Here is a 20,394-nt window from a genome sequence, read left to right as displayed (position 1 = left end):
TGCTGATGTAAGTATACTTACTTGGTTAAATTTTAAAAATTTAGAATCAGTATCGTTAATATGATCTCAGTTATGTTAAAAATGGGAGTATATATCTAGACACGTACATTACGTACATGTGTCTATAGTATATGAATATGTGTATAATACATGTTAGTGCTGTTACTTTCTTACACTTTTCATTGTCTTGATTTTTCTATGGCATTATTGCTTTTGTAATAAAACAAACTGTCATTAACATAATTTAAAATTTTTCATTTAGAATACTTGGGGGGAAAATGCAGTGTAATCATGCCAATATTTGATACCATTAATTCACTGAACCAGGATATACTCTGAAAGAAAATATTTTCAAGGAAATCATCCTGCGAGAATAAAAGGAAACATGTTTATATAAAATCATTTGTCTCTAGATCTCTCTATTCACATATACACAGTCACACACTCATATGTACCTAGTATCCCTAGATAGGTATAGAGCACAGGGGCAAACTGAAAAGGGAAACTTATGAAGACTTTAGAGTGCATAAAATTTTAAAATGCTGCTTCCTTATATCTTGAGAAATTCTAAAATGCTTCTACTTTCCTCTCAGTTTTCCTTGGGCCCTCTCCAAATTCTGGCATTTGAATATATAGATATGCTTTTCCTACTGCATGAATTAATTGATGTGGAAATTAAATTTAAATGGAAATGTGGCAAACTTGCTCTGAAAAGTACCTGTAACATCACCCCTACACCCTTCCCCCAAAAATCAGTGGTTTTAAAATAGAATTCTAAACAGCTGAAATGTCCACACATGTTATGTATGCTTCCATTATATATGTGTGTATTTCACTTACTTTTTTCAACTTCAGGTTTCAGCCGCTTGTTTTTTATGAGTATTTTTCTTTTGAGGTCATTGGGGGATGGCAAAGGCCTGCCTGGTTCAAGCTAGAGAGAAACAGAAAGAGCTGAATTAAGGAAGGGCTGTGCTTCTCCATTCTCCTTCCCAGCCCAGGAGGAGCCTGGGAGGCCTGGGAGTGATGCAACCCAACACCCACTAGATGGCAGGCGGCACAGCCTTCCGCTTTCACTCCCCAACCCAAATTAGCACACCCATTCAGCTTTTCCTTAGACTAGTGCTGCAAACTTGAAATCCACATAGTTCCCAGAGGTGTGCAGAGCTGCTCCAACCTCCCCAGTGGAGCAGGGGTCTGGCCTGGGATGTGCGGGGGAGGGGTTCCTGCTCCCCAGAGGGCCTTGCACCTTTTAAGTATCTGGTAAAGTGCAAGGGACAATTGTGACGGCTGGGTTCAGAATTAGCTTTCCCAAGTGAGAGGCCCCCTAGATCCCCCCAAGTGTCAGGCTGTATAGTAAGCCTGTTTGCTCAGTAGGCTGACCCAATCCTCAACACTTGAGATTGTGGTTTTGTGGTTTTGTAGGTTTGATAAGGGAATCAAGAAGGGAGTTGTTCCAATTCCTGGAATCTGAACTTGACTACAGCATCATTTGCTTAGATTTATATCTGCAAAGGAGGTGCCCCTGTATGCTATCACCTCTGATCTACAGAACCATCCTATATCTAGTCTTCCATTCCCCATTCTTCCACCCATCTCTCTATATGCCCACCCACCCATCCTTCCACCCATCCATTCATTTTCAAAACTTGCTTTTATACTACTTATTATATGTAAGGCACTGTGCACTCATATGTCTGTCTTGCCTCAAATAAAACCCTTTGTTGAAATGCTGTTTCCTTCCAGCAGCGTGGTGTGACTGGCCCATTCCCCAGTGATCTCTCTTGTACCAGGATACCTCCAACAAATAAAGCATCATAGGCCATATTCTTTTCTAGTTATGTGTTCACATTTGTGTCCTGCTCCCACTCCCAAGGTTGAAAGCTCTTTAGCTCTGGGGGCAGGTCTTATTCCCATTTATATTACCCATGCTTCCCCAAACATCTGTCCTGTATTCAAAGGAGAATAGGGTCTGGAGGCAGGGAATATAAGGCCTATTCATGCTGACTTCCTAGAACCAAATCAAATGGAAACACTTCAGCTATGACAGGAAATATCCTCTCCATTTACAAAGGATGTACACCAAGTAAATGACTTTATAACTTTACTTCATCCTATTCATTTACGTAGAGTGGACACCAAGTAACCAATGGAAACCTCTAGAGGGTATTTAAACCCCAGAAAATTCTGTAACGGGGCTCTTGAGCCCCTCTGCTCGGGCTGCTCCCACCCTGTGGAGTATACTTTCATTTTCAATAAATCTCTGCTTTTGTTGCTTCATTCTTCCCTTGCTTTGTTTGTGCATTTTGTCCAATTCTTTGTTCAAGATGCCAAGAACCTGGACACCCTTCAGCTGGTAAAAGTATGTGCACATCACCTCACTAAGAATACAGTGATCTTTCCACAAAAGCAATCACCTTAACCTAATCAGGAAAATAAACGGAGGGCCTAGGTAAAAACAAATAAAATAAATCAGAGCTGTTTCTTAGTTTGGGTTCCCTTAAAATCAGCCTCAGAGAAAAGTATTATTGCACCAGGTCGTCTACTTGGAAGGAAACTCCAACAGAGGTGTGGGAAAGTGAAAAAAAGAAAACAGGCAGCTCATCAAGGGTGTGTTATCACTGCAGCCAGCTGGAGCACGATCCTGCTGGGAAACCCTGGGAGGCAGAGAAGAGCAGGTGCTCAGGGTTATCCCACCTCGGGAGGGATGAAGCATGGGATAGGGGTGATAATTCCCTGGCTGAATGAAAGACTGCTGGTCTTTCATGTGTGGCAGAGCAGGCTCCAGTGACCAGAGCTCACTCTCAGGCAAAAAGCTGTGGATGTTGGCAGTGGAAAGTCAGGCCAGTGTTCAGGGAAACAGGAGGCACTGCAAGGATATGGGCAGGTCACCTGCAGCAACTGCTTCTGCAAGTTCAAGAGAAGAAGGAAGGGGGACAAAGGATACAGATATCCTTGTCTCTCATATTTTTTTTCAGTTCCCATAGACACACTTCAGAAAAGAACCTCATAAAGTATTTACATGTAGCACAAAGCACCTTCCTGCTGTCATTTGCTGTGACGTTCTTCTGCCACTACCTCATGCTACCAGGTTTGAGCCCATCAGGTGCTGCTGTCAATAGCAGTCTTTCTACTTTGATTTCATTAGCTGCCTTGGAGCTCATAACATCTTGTGATTGTGGATCTTAATCTCTTGGAGGTCATGGATCCTTATAAAAATGTGATTAACTCTCTAGAATGAGTATATACAAAAAAAATTGCATGCAATTAGAATGAATTCATAGATCTCATAAAGCCTATCTATGGAGCACAGGTTAATGTTCTTTGCTTTATGAAGAAATTAGCAGGTATAAAATGAAGTTCAAAAATGTATGTGCAACATTGCCCAGTGATTTATTTTGGAGTTAGGAACATGAACTTCAGGATGCCGTGACATCAATCCAGGGCACTTTCCACAGCATGAGCCTCCCATGGGTTCTGAATCCTGGGTGCATATACAGTTCACCTGGAGGGACCCTGCATCAATTAAATCAGTCTCCAAGTGGGGCCCTGGCACAGGTGTTTTTAACAGTTTTGCAGGTGATTCTAACATGTAACTGAAGTTGAGAACGACTGACCTGAATCTGGACTCTTGCCCTGGGTGCTTTATGAAATTTTAAGACTGAGATCTGAAAACCGTAAGACCCAAAGATCCTCCAAATTAAATTGAACCAGATGTTTATTTTGTGTCTCTTTATACCCCTCTGAAGCATGATGTAAGCTTTTCTGTACCAAAGAATTTAAATAAATATGAAGATCTTTAGCATTAGTCCTCCAGTACTACTTGACCCTTCAGAAATTTTCAAAACAAATCCATTCATGCTAGAAATATGGTTTGCTAAAAATACATACTGGATGTGATTCAAGTGCTTGTTTCAACAGGAGATCCCCAAATAGATCTTCGCAATATTTGGACATCTTGTACTGTTGATATTTGCTGGAGAGAAAAAAGTGGCATTTGTAAATTCAAACACCCATTAACTGTCCAAGAATAAGAAACACCCATTCCTAGGCAATTAAAGATTCTCACTTGGCAAAATGCGTTATTGTCCTCTTAATGCTAATGTGAGATGTACCAAAAACTTTAACTGGTATAATTTTAAAAGAAGGAGAAGGGGATTCTGTTCCGAAACTAAGAGCTGGAAAGAAGAATAAAAAATGTCTTTCAAGTTCATCAAATCTGATTTCAAATATACTGTCAAATCTTCCAACTCAATGGAACTTTAAGTAAGGTGTCCCAATCTCTGAACTTTTATTTGGAACAATTATTTCTGAAACACATTAAAATGATTTGGTTTGGGGGAACAAGGGTGGTTTTGTTTTTGTTGTTTTTTGCTTTGAATAAGAGTAGGTGCCCCTGCTGGAGAATTATTTGAACTTAGTACTTCACAAAACAAACTATTCAGCTATTTAAAAAGATGTAGAGCAGGAGTGGGCATTAGGGGTTAGGAAACAATACCACACAGAGACTTGTGGCAGAATGGATCATTATACCTGCAGTGATTTTCAAAGGAGAGAATTACAGGATACTCTGATGTGACAAATGCAGTTTCCTTGATGGCTTGAATTACATCCTTTAAAGACAAAAAAAATGTTAATGAGAGAAAAGAGCAAAAAAATTAAGGCACCCAAAACTATTCAGAGACTATTAATTGAGTCTTTCAGAAAGTCAATTCCAGCAATTCAGACCTGGAGCCCCTATCTACCTTGATACCTCTACAGGTTGAGTTCCCTGTGGTTATAGCCAGGGTGCAGTTAATGGTTAATGACAATTTTTTAAGCTATCTTTTACTTCTCCAGAATTATGGTGCTATTAACTTACAAGAGATTTCACCTAAATGGCATGCCAGTTTGTGGCTTGTTAATCTGCCAGGCCAGGAGTTCAGAGTCCACCTTTCTTCTTGAGGAGCAGGTGATCTCTGCCACAGAGGTTTTCACTCCAGACCACTGTATGACTCCTCCCCACCTGATGCAGAAAAGCGTGGGTAGTAACCTAAGGACTGTTGGAGGCTTTTACCGACTTTCCTCTGTATTTGCAAATCAGTCTTGGGCTATACTTCATTAACTTGATGTAGACTTCTGTGTACTAACGTGACATTTGCAGTATCCCTTGTTTCCTATTAGCCTGGTTACAAGGTCAGGGGGAAGGGGTTCTCGTTGGTCAAGCAACATGTAAGTGAAACATAGAAGTGTTCTTAACCCCCTATCTGTAACACAGAACTTAATTACAGAAAACAACATTTGAAGGAGGTAAACATAATCTTCCCTTTCACTATTCTCCATGAAATAGGAGAGGCTTTAAGAGATGGTTGGCCCCGTCTCTGCTTAGCTTTAGAAAGAAAGGCTTCAAACCAGCACTTCTATAACCAGAGCATCATATTTGGTAAAAATCCCCAAATTCTTACTGGTTTGTAGCTAATCACAGGGCAAATCTCATCATTCAGTTAATCAGAAAAATATTTCACAATAGTTATCTAGGCAAATCCATTTGACATGATAAAGCCCAAGGTTAGATAATCTTGAAATATTTTATTGAGGCATTCCTTATGGCTGAGGTAGTCATTTAGTTATTCTTCCTGGCTGTGCAAATTCATGGCTTCCCACTTGAATATACTCTTGGTACATATCAAGAAGTATTATCTTGAATTCATTGCTGGTCAAAACTCTCCAACATCTTGGCTAAGAGAAATACTATGCATAGCATCTAGACATCTGTGTTGTGTGTGTATGTGTGTTTTTTTTGAGACAGAGTCTCGCTCTGTTGCTGAGGCTGGAGAGCAATGGCATGATCTGGTCTCACTGCAACCTCCACCTCCCGTGTTCAAGCAATTCTCCTGACTCTGCCTCAGCTGGGATTACAGGTGCATGCCACCACAGCAGCTAATTTTTGTATTTTTAGTAGAGACAGGGTTTCACCATGTTGGCCAGGCTGATCTTGAACTCCTGACGTCAAGTGATCCGCCTGCCTCCACCTCCCAAAGTGTTGGGATTACAGGCGTGAGCCACCACGCCTAGCAACACCTATGTTTTTGAAAATACCCATGGTGATGTTTCACACGTAGGTGGAGTTGAGAACCGCTGCTCCTGGTGTTCTAATATCTATCCTGAGTTACACCAAAATGACAGACAGCTGTAGCTGACATTTGCCAACCACAGAATTTCATTCTTTTGATTTGTCTAATCTCATTATCTTATTATTTATTTATTTATTTATTGAGATGGAGTTTCGCTCTTGTTGCCCAGGCTAGAATGCAACAGCATAATCTCGGCTCACTGCAACCTCCACCTCTCGGGTTCAAGTGATTCTCCTGCCTCAGCCTCCTGAGTAGCTGAGATTACAGGCATGTGGCACCACGCCCAGCTAATTTTGCATTTTTGGTAGAGACAGGGTTTCTCCATGTTGGTCAGGCTGGTCTCCAACTCCTGATCTCAGGTGATCTGCCCGCCTCGGCTTCCCAAAGTGCTGGGATTACAGGCGTGAGCCACCACGCCCGGCCTCTCTTATTCTTGTAGGCCCTATTTACAATCTATTTTATTCCTGTATTCTATTTATCTTTTTATGCCACCTTGAAGTCCTTTAGGAATAATGCAAAGTAAATAAGCAAATAAGTGGATAACAAAAAGAGACACTGTTTCTAAGGTAAGTAAAACTAGGTAAACTCTGCCAGAGAAACCTTGTTATGTAACAGTCACCATTTGAAAGCAAGAACAGTATCATGAAGGGGACATTCTGTGGAAAAGATCTTTGTCTTGACTTTTTCCTCAAGACGGAAAGAAGAGAATATGAAGGTATAATGCTTGAGAAAATGAATCATTTGTTTTCTCTTCTCCATCTCCCTATTTCCTGCATTTTCGCAGAGCTTGGAAAAGTCTGTGTAATTATTTTAAAAGTTACCTTAAAAAGGATATCTGTACACATTGCTTTTCCATGAGTTATTATTGGTTCTTGGTCTTCACCTTTTCCATCCCAGCAGTCAAGTTCAACACATCTAGGGACATAGTGAAGTTACAATATTGAAACTTTACAATAAAATAGTGTGCATACAAATTAAAAGAAAGACATCAAAATAAGTTGTTTTCTTCCAGAACAGAAAATTGAATAAATTAAGTAACCTGATTATTTCATGGCACATACAGGTTAAAACCACATTATACTCCTCATCTGGTTGGTATTATCAAAAAGGGATTGTCTGAGTGAGATTAAGAGACTTAAGAAATATAACAAGCATCATGGTTCTGGATGAAATCCTACTTGTGACAAAACTGCAATAAAAGACAATTTGGGGGCTGGGCGTGGTGTGGCCTAGGCAGGCGGATCACTTGAGGTCAGGAGTTGCAGACCAGCCCAGCCAACATGGCGAAACCCCATCTCTACTAAAAATACAAAAATTAGCCAGGTGTGATGGCTACTTGGGAGGCTGTAATACCAGCTACCTGGGAGGCTAAGGCATGAGAATTGATTGAACCCAGGAGGGGAGGGTCCAATGAGCTGACATCATGCCACTGCACTCCAGCCTGGGCAACAAAGTAAGACTCTGTCTCAATTTGAAAAAAAAAAAAAAAAAAGACAATTTGGTTGGGGACAACTGGGGAAATATAAATGTGGGCTGGGTTTTAGATGACATTAAAATTACTTTTAATTTTGATAGGCTGGATAATGTTACTTTGGCCATTTCAGAAAATGTTCAGTGATTCATACTCAAGTATTCAGAGGAAGTATGCAAATGGAAGTAGTAAGACAGTTTAATTTCTTTTAATGTATTTCCATATCCAAAAACACAGTGAATTAAAAAAATAAAGTATTGTTTAATTGATAGCCAAGAAAAAAACATAATGTAACTACATTTTTTATTTTTCACTTTCATCATTTTTGCCATATTTTAAATCTCAAATATTTGCCAGTTTCTACAAAACAAAAACAATTTTCAATAATTTCTACTCTCAGAGAACTAAATTTTTGAACTTATACATCAAATAAAGCTAATTTACAAGTGTCTATAATCGATGGCCAGTTAGCTCAATTGGTTAGAGCATGATGCTAATAACAATTACCTATCATCAACAAAAAACTCAACATGCCTTCTTACAATATGCATGTTTTCTTTTTTGTGGTTTTGGGGGCATATTTTAAATTTATAGTAAAGAAAAGTCTTTTTACAGTAAAGTCTTTTGGATGACTGTAGATTTTTCTGGAAGAGATATTGTCCTGCTTTTCTCAAGGTTAAATGACCATGATAATTCATTAAAGGGAATAAACAAATGTCCTTTTCATCCTGATTACTATTTCCTATTTTTCAGAGAAAAGTAAATTAAACTGAAGGGCATCACACACAAAAAACAAATTGCCATCTTGAGTTCCTCACCTGCAACCAGCCAGGAGAACCTGTCTGTACATTTCTACCGAAGACTTCCCGCCGAACTGTCTGCCAGTGAGATAAGTGTTATGGGAAGAACTGATGAAGTAGTGAGCCAGAGGATGGTCCATTTCTTGGTAAAGTTCTAAACGATCTAGGAAGACTGGGGCGTTTTCATCTGACATCAGATATCTGCAAAACCCATCACTTGATATAAGGCCTAGGGGAAAAAGAACATCTTAGTAGCACTTGTAGCTCTGAAGATGCACATCTCATGTTTTATTCATGGAAGCTGAGGCAGCTTAAATTATAAGAGTAAAAACGTCTTCATAGTCTCTTTCCCAAGAACTTTCATCTGTCAGAACTTGAATGAAATAAGAGAGTTGCACATTATAAGTAACATAATGAATTCCACAAACAGGTGGCATTCTGCTTTTACATCCATAACGGCAGATGTACATGGTCCCCCAAGTTCAGAAACACAGCACTGGGAGTTATGGTGACCAGGGGTCCAGGGGGCCCGTATCAAGTTCTGCTCTTGCTACTCACTCCTTTGGCTCCTAGATCTCAGCTTCTTCTTCTGTCAATTGGGGAAAAAGACTGGCCCTATCTGACTTCCAATATCTTCATAATGGGAAATGAGAATAGATATGAGACGTGCTCTTTAAAAATGGAAAATGTATTAATTATAAGACATTGTTCTCACTGAATTGGAAAAGGGATTTTTCTTGGAGATGATGGCACTTCTGAATTTAAACAATTCAGTTTTCAATTTTATCTAAAAGTCAGGTTATGGGACTGGTGAGAAGAGTATATAGTGGTCATTGAAACGTGGCCCCAAAAGCCACCCTTCATTTCAATCACACCTTTCTGACATGGAGTAGAGCCCACATGGTAACTACAGGAGCAACCATCAGTATTTATGCAACTTATAAATGGTTGATGCATCGACAGCTTCAACTTTTTGTTTTATTTAAGAACTTGCAAGTTATGAACTGATTTCAAGCTTACAGAAGTGTTCAGATGATAGCATAATGAATAGGGCCTACACCAGTGTGGTCAAATCTCAACATTTTGCCTTATTTGATTTACATTTTTGATTATTTGACTTACATTTAAAAGAATACATAATTCCTGATGCCACTGCAGCATCCTGTATACCCCACCTCAATTCCATTCCATACCAGATAGATAACTAGTATTCTAGTTTTGGTGTTTACCCCCAAAATGGTTCTGCAACCTTACTACATATGCATTTATCCAAACAACAGGTAGTTTGGGCTGTTTTCAATTTTATGTAAAAACTATCCCACTGTGTGCATTTGCAACTTGCTATTTTTACCTTTATATACCAGCTATATATAGGTAGATCTTGTTCATTTATTTTTCACTGAAGGTACAGAAGTCCATATATGAATATATCATACTTTATTATCCATTATTTGGTTGATGGATAGTTAGGTCATTTCTAATTATAAATGAAAGTAGAAATTTGTGTACCTCTCTCCTTGGGCACCTTCATTCATTCTAAACAGCAAGTACTTTTAGAGGCACCAGGATAGATGCAGTGATAGAAGAAACAGGTAAGCCCTGCCTTCATGAAACTCTCATATTATGAGTGACAGAAACAAATAAGTAAACAAATAAATATAATGTCAAACAAGTACTAGAAGGACAGAGAAAGCAGGAAGGAAGGTGATAAAGCATGGCAGGATGCTATGTTAAATATGGGCCAGTGAAAGCCCTTCTGAGGTCATGTACATGTGTGAGGAGCAAGCCACATGCACACCCAGGAAACACCAGTCCAGGCAGAAGGATCAGCAAGTGCAAAGACCTTGATGCAGGTGTGTGCATGCCAACATCATTCAATGACAGCAAGACAGAGCAAGTGACCAAGGAAAAATGTAGCTTGAAGTGAGATTGGAGATGGAGCCAAAGGCTACATCACTTGGGCTTTAGTCCTCACTAAGTATTTTAGATTTTATTCTAAATGTGTTGGGAAGCCTTTGGAGGATTTCAAAGGGTGGAATAACATGATTAGATTTGGTTTTAAAAGGTTTACTCTGGCTGCTGTGTGGAGCATAAATTGCAGGGCACTGAGTAGGAAGGAGAAGGCATTGCCTGGAGAGGGATGATGAAGGCTTGGATAGTCAGTAATGTTGGAGATGGTGAGAAGTGATTTATTTAGGATTTCTTTTGAGGCTGGATCTTACAGGTTTTGCAAATGAACCAGACATGATGTGAAAGAATGAAACAAGTCCAACATGAGCCCAGTGGTTTTGACTGGGTAAATAATGGTACTATTTTATAGGCTTTGAAAGGAACATATCTAGGGGTAGGAAGGATCAAAATATGTTGTATATATACATTGGAAATGCCCATTCAACATCCAAATGGAGAGTTCTACTACAGGTCTGTAGTGTAAGCTGGAGGTTAGGACTGGAGAGTTTAATAGAAGAAATGTAAAGCCATTGGCTTGGATGAGCTCAGGTACAGAGTGAGTATAGACGGAGCAGAGATCTGAGAAGTGTGCCGCTCTGGTACGCAGAGTTTGGGAAATGTATGAGAGATTCTCTAGGGTACATACCTAGAAGTGAAAATGCTGGGCTGTATAAGAGGCATATTTTTCACTTTATAAACTATTGCCAAAATATTCCCCAAGATGGTTATACCAATGCAGGGTCTTACCAGAAGTTTGTAAGAATGGCTTTGTACTGCATTCTCACCCACACTTGAAAATGACAGACGTTAAAATTTCCATTACTTGTGAAATGGTCAAGCTACCCTTTTTAGATGTGTCCATGGTCACTTCACAAACCTTTAAAACTTAGAAGGAATTTGGAAATAAACAAGGACACACCTCAATCATGACATTTATCACACTGCCAAGGTATTGTTGAATCACTTGTCTTTCTCCTTGAACAGATTGCAACTGCCTTCAAGGCTGGGGACATTTCTTATTGTTTTGCATTCCTAGCATCTGGCACAGTGCTTGGCACCCAGTCAGCCCTCTACAAACTTCAAAGAATGAAGGTAGGGAAGGGAAATACTAGCCAAATTACTGCATGAGCTCCACCACCTTACAAGCAGGGAAACTGAGGCTAGCTCCTAGCTCAAGGTCACAGGGAAGTGACAAGAATCATATCACCTCCTGCCACTGCAAAGTGTTAGATTTTCTACCAAGTTGTACCTCCCTTTGCTGTAATCATAAGCAATGTGAAATAAATTATGATATTCAGAATATTGACAGAGAGGGAAGAAATAAAGTATTCTTGCTTAAAATAGGTATCTTCAGCCATAACAGAAAGGGTAAATTGTACAACTACAACTAAAGGGAAAACTATTGGGCTTGGAAAAATATCAGGGGTGAAATCATGGAGTGTAGAGGGCCAGGCATACCTATAAAGAGGGTCCAGATAACATATAGACCATTCATCCACACTCACTGGCATTAGATACAAACAAAAAAAATAGATTCTAAAAAGGAGGAAACTGAGACCTTGAGATTCATGGACATACGGGACATATGGAACTTGAACTTTCATCTCTTTACATTCTCCACTGAGACACAAAGCCAAAGGCTCTAGCTCAGGTACCCCCAGCTCTCCCTCCTATGTTCCGCAGGCATTTCTCACTGCTGTGGGACTGATTTTAAAATTTCTCCCCATACCTTTCCTTTGACAAATATTTGAGTGAACAACCCTTTGTCTCCAAAGCTTCTTTGAAAGGGACAAAGGTCCAGAAACACCAGCAATTAGCTAAGGCGATTCCTGACTATTTAATTTCATATCAATTGTATTTATCTTTCATACCAGAGGTCAAATGAGGGTGAGAGTGCACATCAAATCACGTATTAAATTTATTTGGCTTGGCAAAACAAAAGGGAGAAAAAGAAAAGGTATAAGTTTTTATATGACAGAAATTATTTCAAAGATTGCAAGTAGAAACTGTATTGGTTGTTCTAATATTTCAAGCAATCTGCAGTACTAAAATCTAATATAAGAAAGTACATGGGGAAACATCACTATAATGTATTTAATAATACAATAAATGTAACAGTATACTTCAGTCAGGATGGACTAATTCTGATGAAAGGTAAAATTTATATGAACTTAAGAGCAGGAAAAAAAAAATCAGTCATCAATCCATGGCTCAGGGAGTTGCAAAGCATTTACAGATACCTTTAAACAAACCAAGCCTTTAAAAGTTGCATCTTTTCTTGTTTCTTTTGTTTTAAGTCCTTTTTTCATGTTCATTACCTTTTTTCTTCAAATCTTCATCAGGTTCATACATCTCAATGATCTGCATTGCCCTTCTGGCATCATAAAATGGAAATAAAATTTCATTCAATCGAGGATCTCGTTGATGCTATGATAAGAAAATAACTCCATTTAGGTTGATTTTCTTGGCCTTGAGGCATTAGACATTACTAAGTTTATAATTTATAAAGCAAAATATATCTAGACTATCATGTTTATAATTACAAAGATAGGACTTCACTGCCTTCCTGCCTTTCTCCTTAAAGCATACTTCAAAAAGTCCACATTTGGGAGTACTTTTGGGTTACTCTCCCTGAACTAGAGAGACAGAGAGAATACATTTTTTCCCCTTCAAAAGTTGAAGGATACGTAATAAAGTGTGCAGTCAATTCTACTGTCTTCCAGTTCCCACACAACAGGGAAGACATTTGGCATAAATGTCTATAAAATGTGAGGTCGAAATATTTTTAAAAAGCAAACACCAACCCCCAAAATAGTTCAAATAAATAGATAATATACTAATTTAAGTGCCCCCCTCAAAAACCCCAAAAGCAATAACAACAAAAATCCTAATGTTACACAAGCAAACATCATCTCATTTTCATAACACCTTTCTACATCAATCCATGATTTCTTGGGCACTCAACAAATTTCATTTTCTTGAGTAACTATTTTTTTCAAAATGAACCAATTGTAATGATGAAACTTAATCAGTACAAGCATATTTACAAGCTATAAACAATATAGAATTCTCTGGGCAGAGAGTCCATGAATGATTACGGGACTTAAGAGGTTGGTGACATTACTGTTTTCAAATTGACACCTAAGGAGCTCCTGCTATGACATGAGGCACCAGGAGCAATGCTGTCCCTGCAATGATGTCATCCTAACTTCATGGCAATGATGAAAACCCCAGTTTACTAACTGACTCAGCTCCAGTCGTGTGTGTGTGTGTATGTGTGTAGGCAGTGGGTCCACTAAACTTCCTTTCTGTTCACTAAGGATTAGAGGACAGCACTGTGTCCCTGGTCAGCCCTTACATAAATAATGAATAAGTGAATAAATAAAGCAAACTTCAATGGAAGTTTGGAATAATGACAGATAAGCAGGTGTGAGCAAAACCTGGTCAATAAATAGGACCTTGGTGACAACTCTTTACCCAAATATATGCACGGACTGAAAAACATTGTTGAAAAGGTATTTAAAAAGCAACTGTTAAAAGTTCATATGGATTTCCCTTCCCTATTTGTTTTGGAATGGGCGTTGGAAAAGTGAGCTATACACAGAATGAATGCTTTTGGCCAACAGAGCACTTGGATGTCATTTCCTCATGCATATGGGGCCCAGCCTTTTCTGGGTCCCCTTCTCCCCCACTGAGTTAAGAGCATTAACTCATAAGGAATCAATATCAAATTTCATCAATTTATCCCAATGAAGCATGCTTCTATTGTAATCTAAGAAATTATGGCTCACAACAGCTCACATTCATGCATATGCTACAACAGAAACTGTTATATTAACAGCAGGCCTCGAGGCCACCAAGAACAGAAGTTATGGAATATGCAGGAAAGAGGATTGTGAGGTGGACCATGGAATGCCAGGCAAGTGAAGGCATGCTACAACTTGTTTAGGAAATTGATGCCATCATGCAATGGAGCCCACTACTCAAGGAAACAAGGAGCTCCATCCTTCTGGTGAGAATGCATTGTTTTAAAAACAAACAAACTGAGAACAACAAAAAACCCATCTTTCTAGGCACATCCCTTCTCACATCTCCATAAATAGTATCACGGAAGAAGATGGATACAGGACGAAAAAGGTCCTTTTTAGACCCCAGCACTGTTATGTTCATAGTTGGCCACTGTATTTCTCTTCCTTATTAAAATTAAGTTTTTTAAATTTAAAAATATGTTTGTTGGTAAATATTCTGAACTCATGGAGATGATGGGGCAAATCCATATGAATTTAAAAATGAGAGAAAAAAGGGATTCAGCTACAGGAGAGAGAAGAGATAAAATTAGGAAAGGAGGAGAACTCAGACATTTTTGTGCATTTTTAAATATACATACATGTGTGTATTCTGACAAGGTACTACCTGAAGTGTGATCTGTGGATGGCAGCATCAGCCTCACCAACACCTGGCAACTTGCTAGAAATGCAGCTTCTCAGGTCCCTCCCTAGATCTACTGAATCTGTGGATCTCTGGGGTGGAACCTATTAATCTGTGTTTTTCATAAGATTTCTGAGTAATTCTGATGTGCTCAAGTATAAGAATCACTTTACCTAACATATAAAGGTATGCATTTTAACATATTTGCACATCAGTAAAAAGAAAAGTACCTAAGTCTCACAAGGATAGAAGAATGTTCAGTGTTTCAGATGTCCTCCCAATTAAACACTATTAAAATTTAGTCAGAGGGTATGACATTCATTAGACCATCCTACCTATGGGAAACCAAAGCCAGGAAAACCAAGCCCTAAAATGGATGTATCATAATCCCCTATTCCAAAAATTACATTCACAGCAAATAAGCATGAAGCGCAGACAATGTGAAATTGCATTTGTTTTTGCTTCTGCTCCACTAGACAACAATCTTCAGCTCTCCCTAAAATCTTCATGCTTCAAAAGGGTAACACAAATCAATCTGGGTAATCCAAAGGCAAGGAAACAAATATAAGATTTGCATTAGAGTCAGAAAACTATCATTTTCATATTAAAAAACAAGAGGAGAAGGATCATTTCCAGCTGATCTCACAGTAATAAGGCTGCGGTAGAGTTCCACAGAGACACAAGCACAGTGAGGTGAATGTTTCACATCTCTGAGGAACCATCAGTTTTCAGCCAGGATTTGGGGAAACAAGGTACTCAGGTTATTCACCCCATGGTATCCAGTGCTTTGTAAAATGAGATTCTAAATGACTTCCAAAAATAGGTCACAGAACTGTGTCCAAGTAAGTAAGGAGGAGATGAACAGAACTCCAGTATTACGTCCTTACTGGTGCTGAGAAGAGGCATCGTCTGGCTTCAATCTAAGTAGCACTGGGAGAGATGAATGTTGACATAAATAATATTTTAAAAATATAGAAGGAATAATTGGCAAGGATAAGCTTACTCATAAGACTAAATACCCTCCTTCTCTCTCTTTGCCTGTGCATTTAAAGCATAAAGATCTTGTAAAAGGAAAGAGATCATGGGTCCTTTTAAAATATTCTTTCATCTGCAAAAAGAAAAAAGTCAGGTTGAGCCCTGATGTGATCCTATGATATGTGTGAGGAAGGGGAAAGATTACCAGCAACAAGAAAGTAAAGCTACTCCTTGACTCCTGTGGCCACCTAAGACCTTTTCCCTCTCTTCCTTATTTTGATCTCTCTCTCCTGCCCTCCACCCATCTCCCAATTCTGCAGGACCCTAGTTATCATCTTTGTAAGAAGTCAAACAAAGAATGAAGGTAAAAGTAAAAATCAATTTTCCTTCTCATTAGGAATAGGGAAAGGGAGGTAAAACTAACCAAAGCCAAGAGATTTTAACTAGTCTTGCCACATACAAGCAATTGAGCTAGTAGTAGTGTCTCACCATGTGGCAGCTCACATTAAGTGCCTCTGCTATCCCTCCTGGACTCTAGTTTGCTATTTTCATATTATAGGCAAAGAAGATTTCCCTCAGTCCATTGAATGAGACTAAGAGACATAGATGTGGCAAAATTTTAGCTCTGAGTGGTGGATTCCTATGGCTAAATTCTTAATGGAGAATAACAGAAGGTATATGTCGCTCTCATATTCTTCCCACTCACACTAAACATTCAAGGAGGAATTCAGTAATCCATTAGGATGGTGCTTTACAAACTTGAACATGCAGATAAATCACCTGGAGATCTTGTTAAATTCAGACTCTGACTCAGCAGGTCTGGGTGGGACCCGAGACTCGGCATTTCTAATAAGCTCCCAAGGGGTGCTGATGCTGCTGGTCCATGGATCACACTTTGGGGAGCAACGAACAAGGAAATACTGAGAAGCCAATGAGGAGTCAGGTCTAAAGCCACTACTGAAAAGCTAGTCGGTGTTGATTGCATGGATACGGAGGAGGTCACCCTACAGGGTGACCAAAGCAGTAAATGGACTATATATGTAGTCTCTCCTCTCCTTGCAGCCCCCTGAAGATACACAACAGGATATGAATAAAAACTTTCATAGAAAGAGTGAAAGGATTTACCAGCTGGAAGGTGGTAGGAACCAGCATGTCTTTTGCTAATATACATGGGATTTATGTTTTCCTACTATCTGTTCTACCTGGTTAATGGCAGTGTATGTGTGTCTCCAGGTTTTTGCTTTGCTCATTGTTTCTCTGGTTATCTTGCTGAACTCTCTAATTACTTCAAACAGTTTTTCCCTCGAATTGTTTATTTCAGGGTAGACAATCAACATCTACAAATGAGACTAGGACCTTGTCCTTTCCAGTGTTCATGGGACTTGTTTATTTTTTTGTCTCATTATATGAACCAGTGGAGTGGAAAAACTTGAAATGTTTTCAAGTAAAATAAACATTGTATTGTATTCAAAGGATTATTTAAAAGTAGAGGCATCTGTCTGATATGTGGGGTAGTACTTGCTCTTTCTTGCATCAGTGCATTTACACTTTAGTTAACATAGTTTCTAAAGTGCAAGCTTTATAAATTTGAAGCCATTGAACCTTCACAAGGAACCTTCACAGAGGCTTCCAATGCAGTGTTGAATACTGGCTTGTTGAGACTATGTGGCTAAGGCATTTCGGAAATGTTTAGGTTTAAACTTTTGGAGTCATAGACCCTTACATTCCAATGCCCATTCTTTCTTGAGTGAGTTCTCTCTGTCTCCTTTTGTTATGAGTATTGAAGTTGTTCTGCCCAAGGGGTGTTTTTGATTTTAAAGAGATAAGAGGGGCCAGGGTAGGACTCAAAAGAGGGGGTGCAAGGAACAGGCAGAATGTTCTCTATGTTTGACAAGCCTTCTTCAAGCAGACATTCATGTTTTTGTCTAGTTCTTCCAGTTGAGTTCACTAGGATAGAAAAGGAAGAAATTCAGGGCAGACACTTGGATTAAAAATAAAGGCTATAGACTTTCCTGAGTAGTCTTACGGTCTCTGTGACCTAAAGAAATCTAGAATTACACTGATTCCATCAGTCACACTCCAAAATTTAAGGTACTTCCTTAATGTTAAGAAGACATCAAATAGAAGGAAACACTATTAAAAAAAGAATACTATTGTCTACTGTAATTGTGAGGGATAAAAGGTTGACAAATAATAAATACTTAAAGAAAGAATCTGAACGGCAGAACAAGAAAGTATGGATGATGATATTTTTAAAAAATTAAATGTTATGTCTAAGAATTACAGGAGTGACTATTGGGAACACCAAAAAAAAAAAAAAAAAAACAACCCATAAAAGGAAATGCATCAGATAAGACCCTATAAATACTGCACCTATCCTCAAGACCTCAGAGTTGCTTCATCCTTTGAACAGTGAAATGCAGTATTAAGGTCTCTGTAATGTTTGAGAGGGCTTCATCCCAAAGAGCACAAAAGGCCTTGTCTTGGGAAGTGGCAAACTGAAGATGTGGTAGATTTTCTCCTTTACATTAAACTGTCTTCCCTCTTCACCTCACCAAACCTAAGATGATCAATGAACCAAAGTGCATGAAGAAGCCAAGGAACATAAAACAAAACAAAACAAGAAACCAAAAAACAAAAGGCAGAAGAAGGGGAAGGGGTTAAAGAAACAAAACAAAGCAATTTAACTTCTGAGCAGCTGTGGCATAAGAATGTGGATAATATCTGGGTAAAGATTATGAACATTGTATTTATATGACTAAAAACCAGTGGAGTGGAAAAACTTGAAATGTTTTCAAGTAAAATAAACATTGTATTGTACACGAAGGATTATTTTAGAGGCATCTGTCTGATATGTGGGGTAGGATTTTCTTTTTCTTGCATCAGTGCATTTACACTTTAGTTAACATAGTTTCTAAAGTGCAACCTTTATAAATTTGAAGCCACTGAACCTTCACAAGGAAAGAAAAGAAGATGTAATTTGTCTCTATGAAGTGGCAAATTAAGGTCTGCCTTTTTATCTTTTCTTAAGATAATACCTTTTATCTGGCATGATACCATCTTTTCTAGCATTTTCTCTTTATATGGTATAATGATTAACTTAAATTATTTTGAAACAAAAGCATATTGTCCATCCTTCACTTAAACTCTTATTAACATGTTAGAAAAAAAGTGAATTTTCCATTTTGGATTAACAAGAGTCTTGATGGGTTTCGCTGAAGGGAAAACTTTTTTTGTATGTGTGAAGAAAAAAGTAGTTCATTTTAGTTGTAATAAAAGTTGCAAACTTTTTTGTTCTAAAATATTTTTCTCTTGTGCTTAAGCAATTCTATTAATCAGTTTTGGTTGTTAAGTTAATCACATTCTAAAATTAGCTCTGAGCTTGTTATAAAAAGAAAAAGTACAAATTTAACCTGCAATCCTATTAGCCTAAAACTCAGTATATTTTCACCCAGGAACTCAAGTGTTTTGCTTGTTGTCAAAATATTCTATTTGAGCCAACATATTTTTCTTACATGCAATCCATTAAAAGACAAAAATAAAGTTTTCCAGTCCATGCAAAGGTATGAGATAAAGTTAGCAATGGAGAATCCAACTACAGTGTAGTAAACTCAATCCATTCTCTTTCTATTTAATGAGATCAGTAGAAAAAAAGTACCTTAAATATCATCTTGCAAAAACATAGACACATTTACTTAAATGAATATATTATACAATTCACACATACACACAGAACCAGAGCTACATATAACAGCCAGAAACCAACAAAAAGCAGTGTGCAAAGCCAACGTGAAGAAAGCACATGAACACACAGGGCGGCAGCTGATTTTTGCACCTGGTAAAGCCATAATGGAAAGATCAGCAGGTCAGAAGCAAAGCGAATAAGGGCATATGATGCAGGCATGCAATGAGGACACCAGAGAAGGCAAGCCACTGCACACAGACTTTATGGAGTTAATGTATGAAAAAGCTTACTTCATTTAGAAAGCTCACTAATTGGTCTACCGTTAAATAATCAGTTTTGTCTCCATTGCTGAAAAGAAATTTATTAGAAAAAGTAAGTTTTTGTATATGATGCTACAGTAGGTACGATTTACATGTTGACATTTGTTGATGATAATTCTAAACTTATTTTCTAACCCTGAAGTAGTGGTGAATTCTTAAAATGGCCAGAGACTGTTCATAAGGGGAGAAAAATAAAACAACAACAACAACAACAAAAGAAAGAAAACACTCCCACTAGGTCACAGAAAAAGTCTGCAATTTTTTTTTTTTTTTTTTTTTTTTTTTACCATTTTCAAAAGATGTTATTTCAAAAACAACATGTAAGTCATCCATTTGAAATAACTGGAATGAATAAACTTTTCAAAAACATATTAACATTCCAAATTGAATCTAGTTAGTTCACATAATGGGTTAATACCTAAAGGAGCAGGTTAAAATTGTAGGTAGTTAGTAAAGCCAATGCAAAAAAAATTCCAGGTGCTGCAATTAATATATGTAAAAGTTTCTCAAAAACTCAGAGTGAACTTTTACACTGATAAACTATGGGGTTAAAAATGTAACCCTGACTAGATATTCCTAGATGCTACCAACATACTCTATTAAAATAGTACAAAAACGTTTTAAAAAATCGAAAAGGATAGTGATAATATTTATA

The 20,394-nt window shown here is 38.2% G+C and overlaps 1 protein-coding gene across 10 annotated transcripts in view; it reads right to left on the bottom strand.

Moving 5' to 3' along the window:
• The window catches only part of PLCB4 (phospholipase C beta 4), a 414,850-nt gene that overhangs the window by 85,657 nt on the left and 308,799 nt on the right, over window positions 1–20,394 (bottom strand). For all 10 annotated transcript variants that reach the window (XM_063659442.1, XM_063659443.1, XM_054467181.2 and 7 more), the window contains 7 exons: window positions 19,710–19,767; window positions 12,650–12,758; window positions 8,400–8,610; window positions 6,932–7,025; window positions 4,531–4,610; window positions 3,889–3,973; window positions 841–931 (listed from right to left, as the gene is read on the bottom strand). In XM_063659442.1, the coding sequence (XP_063515512.1) occupies window positions 841–931; window positions 3,889–3,973; window positions 4,531–4,610; window positions 6,932–7,025; window positions 8,400–8,610; window positions 12,650–12,758; window positions 19,710–19,767 (728 nt within the window). The remainder of the gene's footprint in view (window positions 1–840; window positions 932–3,888; window positions 3,974–4,530; window positions 4,611–6,931; window positions 7,026–8,399; window positions 8,611–12,649; window positions 12,759–19,709; window positions 19,768–20,394) is intronic.

This window comes from Pongo pygmaeus, chromosome 21 (genome assembly GCF_028885625.2).
Source record: "Pongo pygmaeus isolate AG05252 chromosome 21, NHGRI_mPonPyg2-v2.0_pri, whole genome shotgun sequence".
In the NCBI taxonomy this organism is placed as follows: domain Eukaryota; kingdom Metazoa; phylum Chordata; class Mammalia; order Primates; family Hominidae; genus Pongo; species Pongo pygmaeus.
This window is presented reverse-complemented; position numbering and strand designations above follow the sequence as displayed.